This window comes from Halyomorpha halys, unplaced genomic scaffold (genome assembly GCF_000696795.3).
Source record: "Halyomorpha halys isolate HHAL.00 unplaced genomic scaffold, Hhal_1.1 Scaffold106.1, whole genome shotgun sequence".
In the NCBI taxonomy this organism is placed as follows: domain Eukaryota; kingdom Metazoa; phylum Arthropoda; class Insecta; order Hemiptera; family Pentatomidae; genus Halyomorpha; species Halyomorpha halys.
This window is the reverse complement of record NW_027111449.1, coordinates 1,678,209-1,684,802: the sequence shown is the minus strand read 5'-3', so window position 1 is coordinate 1,684,802 and position 6,594 is coordinate 1,678,209. Positions and strand designations below refer to the sequence as shown.

Here is a 6,594-nt window from a genome sequence, read left to right as displayed (position 1 = left end):
ACTCATCTCCTATATGAGTTTATTTATCTTAATTCATAGTCTTTACCTTCTTTATTTACTTCAATACAAATATTCTTATTGTCCCATTAATGCCTTGACACAGAATTATTTAGACATCCAAATCCTTTTCTGTTGATACTTACACTATTTTTTTTATCTATCATATTAAAAATTTAATGGTTACTTCGATTCCTTTTCAGAGTGCCGGGAATATGCTGAATACGTCTACAGAGAGATCGATTCTCCAATTCTTTTGCATAATTCTAAGAAGAAGAAGATAGACGAATGTGCAATTACTGCAGAAACCCTCATAGTAGGAGGAACTCCAGCCAAACACAACGAGTTCCCTCACATGGTAAAGATTTACTCGTCAGTTCCATCTCTCCTTGACTACTACATCTACATTTAATTTAATACATCCAAGTTAAAAAATCTTTTTAGAAACATATGTAAATTGTGACTATAAAAACATGTTAAATTCTTGCAGGCGCTAATCGGTAATGAAAATAAAGGAAATCCTGTTTGGTTCTGCGGAGGAAGCTTGATAAGCCCTAACTTCGTTTTGACCGCCGCTCATTGCAGCATCTCCAATGTGAAGTAATCAATATCATTAATTTAAAGGTTAATTATGAAATATCAATAATTTATTTCTGAGAAGACTAAATTTGGAGATTTCTGTTCTAATTAATAAATATCAGTCTATGTCAAAGATTTAAGCATTATTAAGTACAATTAGTATATTATAATCACAAAACCTCGAGTCCCTAACAACCTGCGAATTACTCTCCATGGACGTCTAGTGAATTCAAGCGTTTTCAAGTCAGAAAATTACAAATAGGTTTGTTTGGATTATCTTGGAGTAATGAGCTGACTCTGGTGGATGAGTATTTTCGGACTGCTAATGTGAAATGTGCTGCGATTGTCTAGACACCTGTGGTTTTATCTCCTGTAACGCCTATGATGTCTTCTAATTAATACTGTACTGCACGTGCAATAATTTATTCATTTCAACGATTGGTTATTTTTTTTAAAAATCATTACATCTATTTACTGTTTGTTATAAATCATCTAAACATCGGTTTTCAATAAAAAAAATGTTTCTCTTCCAGGGATCTAGTCGTTGTGAGGCTTGGAGAACTCGACCTGCTTGAGAAAAAAGATAAATCTAATCGGATCGATGTTAAAATTACTGAAGTCTTCAACCACCCCTTGTATGTACCTAGCAAGGGCTACCACGATATAACTTTGTTGAAATTGGAAAAAGAGGTAGAGTTGGGACCCAATATCCGACCATTGTGCCTTCAAACAAACAGAAGTATAAAGCATGACAAAGCAATAGCATCCGGTTGGGGTTACACAACGTCTGGTAATTTTGACGTTTTTGGAATGGTTTTAGAAAAGTCAAATAACTATAATATTCTCTAAATCAAGTAAATAGTTTTTGTTTTCTAGGTAATGACAGCGTTTCGAGTAGTATTCTTCAAAAAGTCCTTTTAAATCTGACTGATGATGATAAATGTGTGAGTGCTTATGGCACCGATTTCGATAAAGTCAACCAAGGAATCAACCCCGACATAATGGTGTGTTCTGGAGGAGTTCGTGGGAAGGATACCTGCAAGGTAAACATAGCGTACATTAGTTGATTGCCAACTCACCTTTGCTTCCCCGCTCTCCCCATTCCTTCCTCTCATAATAGGAAAGTAACGATGACAAGGTAATTTAAAATCATTCGAAACCCTAACAAAAAAAAAAAAGAATTTATTAAGATATTTACCCTCGATTATTTGAAATTACCCAATTCAGTCTCAAATTAGAGTATAGCAATTTAATGCTCACACTTAAGAATAAAAAAATAAATTGGCAATTAGAAAAACTATGAAATGCCTGCTTCTATTTTTCACCATCAAAAAAGGTATAAATGTAAAGTAAAATACTGTTGACTTCTTCCTATACGTTCCGCGGACAAAGGAGTCAGAGCAAAGAGTTTTTTAATAACACTTATAGTTTTTTTTTATTATTCCAAAATAACAAAATATGTTGTCTTATGTTGGCAGGGTGATTCTGGAGGTCCATTGCAAGTTGCCTTAAAAAAGCCCTACTGCATGTACTCCCAGGTAGGAGTTACTTCATTTGGAATCAATTGTGGTACTACATATCCTGGAGTCTATACCAGGGTATCTGCCTATGTATCTTGGATTGAAAATATTGTGTGGCCATAATATAGTATTGATAAAGACTTTAATTAATCTTATTCTATAATAATTTATACTGAAAATAAAATTTAAATTAATTACTTTCCATTTTTATTAAACTTCCAATTTTCTTTCTTGATAATTAACGAAGCTGAAATTCCATAACAATGGAATACGTTTGTTTATCTTTATAGATGTTTTCCTCGTGTACCTGTGTTTGTGATTTGAAGAGAGTTAAGTTCAAAAACATCAATTTTTGGGGTTCCTAAAATAAAATAAAAAATTTATACATTTGTAAAGTCAGTTATTCTAATCTTATTTTTCTCATGACTTTTTGAACTTCACTAACTTTACATAGCAAACATTTACTCAGAGCAATGATACTATTATTTAAAGCTTTAATTCAACCATTGTTACTAATGATACAATTGTTTTGCGTTTGTGATATAAATGTTGTTTGTGATTTGTGATCATTATTAAGATGTCTCGTACTAGTTCAGAAAAAAAATCTGAATCAAACAGAAAATATAGTATAACCAGTGAAGAGGTATATTATACATTAAGCTAGATACGAGGCTTAGAATTATAAACAGAATGCGTACACAAAGTAATTTAATATATAACTTACATATTTGAAGATAGATATAAACTCTATGACATAATATGTACAATTTGTCTCCTAGACTTACCTTCGACAACTCCATTCGATTCCTGTTCTTCAAATAATCTGGATTATGATTATTATCTGTTATATAAGGTGTTATTTATGAGTCATATGATGGTCAGGATAAGATCTTGCCGGATGAAGTGGTAGTTGTCGATGAAGGGAGCATTTTGTGTTCAAATCAGAATTTATAGTTTCCTTATTGTATTGGTTTATTAAATATTCGAATATAACAACAAATTATTTTACTATAAAAATGTATATTCTTGTATAAAAAAAAAGTATTTTATGTCAGAACTTTGTTAATATAATAATAATTTTTTAAAGAAAAATATAAATTAGTATTACATATAGAAAGTGTTTCTTTGATTCCCGAATATTGGGAGAAGTGCACTGGACGAGTTAAAAAAAAAAATTGTGTAATGAAACAATTGTATAATAAAGATGTTATATCCATTATATATAAACATAATGTTCTGCATCACATTATCCAATTGAGTAGAAAAGGCTAAAACTTCTTTTTCGATTTTTCTAATTTCAAATTCAAATGTATTCATATTGCCCGGAGATTCTAATAATATTCTTACAGATTGTTCCTTGTGAGAGACTGTATAAGATAATTGTCATCACGAAGGAGGAACTGACCACAGTGTATTAAAAAACAAATATCCAGAAACTGACGTAGCAAACAAGTTCTGCTGGCGGCTGGAAGGTCGCGAATGTCTCAGTCATTACTAGCTCAGGAATGCAGCTGGTTCTCCTCTGTTCAGTTGTAGGAGGTATCCTCTTGTCTGCGGTTACCGCACATAACCTCTTGTTTTTGGGTAAGCTTTCTTAAATTTATATATCACAAACTCAAATATTTAGAAGATGTTCTATAAATAACCCTTATAAATTTTCCAATTAAAAGCCTATAAAATGGTTAAATCAAACATTTTTGTTTAGTTACAATAGAGAATATATGAAGGCTTCAACAACAAACTTCTTACCAAAGAAAATCAAGTGTACTTCGTAAGTTTAAAGTACATGAGCTTATTTTCACTGGTGCAGGTAACCAAATATTCTAGGGGAAGCCAACCCTCCCACCTTCCACAATGAGATATATTAATATATATATAAAGTTTCGAGGTAAAAATACGTTATTTGATTTGGAGTGGTAGAAAGAATTTTCCACATTTAATTTCTATATTTATAAATAATTTATAAACGACAACGTTGCGGGATCATCGCGATGAATCGTCCCCATCAATACACTGAAAATTACATCAACAATTTAATTAAACAGTTTATTGATCATTAACTAAAGAGCTTTAATAAGATTAAAATATTTATTATTCATTGATTGATTTTGATGCATTAGGATCTCTCTTGATTTAGTCCACGAACTAAAATCCAATGATATACACTGTTGTCTACAACCACTAAAATTTGCTATAGTATATTTAAAATAAGGAGAGTCTATCTTTAATTTTACTGTCACTTGAACTCTTGTAAGGTTAAACTGATAAGACTGATAACTGATAAAAAATTTCGTACTTATATTGTTTCTACCTCTATTTGTTTTAATGAAAAGATTTCCATTAGTTAATTTAAATTTGTAAGAAAATTTGAAGTGTACTTAGCACCACTGTGAACTAAGCCATCGTATGTCGGTCCACTGACCTGTGAATGTACCGTAAAAACGTTTTTGAGGAGAAAAAAAAAAGAAATTGGTATCCGTTTTTTGAATCTTATGAATCCCTAAAAATAGAAATTTTCATACCAATGCAAAATAATTTTTTTTTAGCAAAATTTTATTTATTTTGTAATTACAATTAAACAACGGACATCGGATAATTACCCTCCAATAAATAAAGTTCAAACATTTTTAATAACTATAAAAAAATCTAATTTAAAGAGCACTTAAATTATTTTGACTTCCTTTTTTTCTTTAAAAAAATAATTTGTTGGCTCACTGTGCAGGAAGCATCTTTTGGTTTTTATGGATTTAAACTCATTCAATGAAATCAGAAATATTTTTTCTTATTTTACACAAAGAAATGAATCGATTGGTACATAATAACCTTAGAAACCATATAGTGCTTCCATATAGTGCATCCACATCAAAAACTGTGATATTAAAAACATGCTAAAATTATATTATATAATATTTTGTTTTTCTGGGATCCTAGAGCCCAAAGGAACGCTGGGAAACATGTCAAATAAAATATATAAAATGTTAATTATTTACATTTTATATTAATATAAATTAGTATTAATATATTAATAAAATATTTTTATATGTTGAATTGCCTTTAAAATATGGTTAAAATCGGTTACCACCGCACCGTGTTCTTCCATTATCAGTGCTTTATGTAAAAGAGCGTAGTTACAATGTTCCTTCTTACAAAATAATTTAAAAAAAAAGAAAGTATTTTCGAATTTCTCCCTTTTATTCTGAATGCACAAGGTTTTCAAAATTTGGTTATTAAAAAAACTAATTATTACACAATGACTTTCTTTTTTATTCCAGCTTTACTGGGATCAATGAATACAATGATATTTCTTCTTTATTGGGGCTTGTAGGTTTCACGAACTTGAATCTGGAGGTGTTCCATGTCATCTGGAGTTCTTATTTTACGGTAGCAGATGTCTTCACTTTATATCTCATAATTTTTATTTTTTTAATTAAAAAGAACAATCTCATTTCTTACTTTTTATTCCTGTATTTTTAACCGTAAATTTATCATCTTTTCGAAAATGCTCAGATTTATTCCAAAAAACTAAGGTCCATGAGAATCTCAAATGGTGATGTTTTTTCGCTTCCAACATAGCCAAAAGTACGGTTCTTATTTTCTTATAGTTGATTTATCAAAGTCGGGGACAAATAGATGAAAAGTGACCTCTAACATTGAACACTTGAGTCTTGTAACAGAAAAAGTTTCGGAGAGCCAAAAGAGCAGAAGGCTACAATAATCTTTTCTTGCCTTTCCCTGCAATCGTAGAGCAGAACGATGTCAGTACACTCAGGATACTGCGGAAGTACATTTACATTAAGAAGCGTCCAATTACTTTATATAAATAAAAATAAATAGAAAATCTTTATTTGATATTGATAAAATCAACATAAACAGAACAACTAAATTCGAACAGACACGACCAGCTCAGCTTCAGTCGTGAGCCCCTTGAGTAGTACCTTGAGTAGTGAGCCCCTTGAGTAGTACTTTGAGTAGTGAGCCCCTTGAGTAGCTTGAGTAGTGAGCCCCTTGAGTAGTACCATGAGTAGTGAGCCCCTTGAACTCGGTAGTAATTGGAGAAGGGGTTGGTTGTTCAATAGTTGCTATAATCGCAGTGTGTTTACATGTCGGTTGATATCCATGTGTATGTTGGACATTAATTTTCTCGGTATCAAGATTGTTGAAAATAAGGACCTAATTTTCATATCATTACATACTTCTATATTTATTGTATGTACGTATGGTAAATATTTGCTAGCAATATAAGTTTGGGGGAAAAGATGAAAAAAATATATTTATTACTAACTTAACTCTGGGCAGATATTTTATTTCTCTTCTTAACAATGCTCCAGAAAAGTTATGATCTAATGATCGGTTAGGATTTTTACGATATTGTTCTATTTTTAAAAAAGAACTGTAAAACTATTTTTGTAAAAGTACTGTAAGAAAAAAAGAACAATCCAACCCCTTATAATGCCATGAGGCAAAGGAAGGGCTCTAAATATGTGTGAATATATATATA

At 30.9% G+C, this 6,594-nt stretch overlaps 2 protein-coding genes across 2 annotated transcripts in view; both read left to right on the top strand.

The window, feature by feature from the left end:
* LOC136796267 (venom protease-like) overlaps nt 1–2,293 on the top strand; it is a 9,236-nt gene extending 6,943 nt beyond the window's left edge. The window contains exons 3-7 of the mRNA XM_067049457.1: nt 201–355; nt 488–597; nt 1,110–1,366; nt 1,453–1,619; nt 2,055–2,293. Coding sequence (XP_066905558.1) covers nt 201–355; nt 488–597; nt 1,110–1,366; nt 1,453–1,619; nt 2,055–2,219 — 854 coding nt within the window. The 3' untranslated portion in view covers nt 2,220–2,293. The remainder of the gene's footprint in view (nt 1–200; nt 356–487; nt 598–1,109; nt 1,367–1,452; nt 1,620–2,054) is intronic.
* A 1,230-nt stretch (nt 2,294–3,523) lies between these two features.
* Nucleotides 3,524–6,594, top strand: part of LOC106677673 (venom protease) — a 10,560-nt gene continuing 7,489 nt past the window's right edge. Inside the window, exon 1 of the mRNA XM_014415732.3 lies at nt 3,524–3,680. Coding sequence (XP_014271218.1) covers nt 3,602–3,680 — 79 coding nt within the window. The 5' untranslated portion in view covers nt 3,524–3,601. The remainder of the gene's footprint in view (nt 3,681–6,594) is intronic.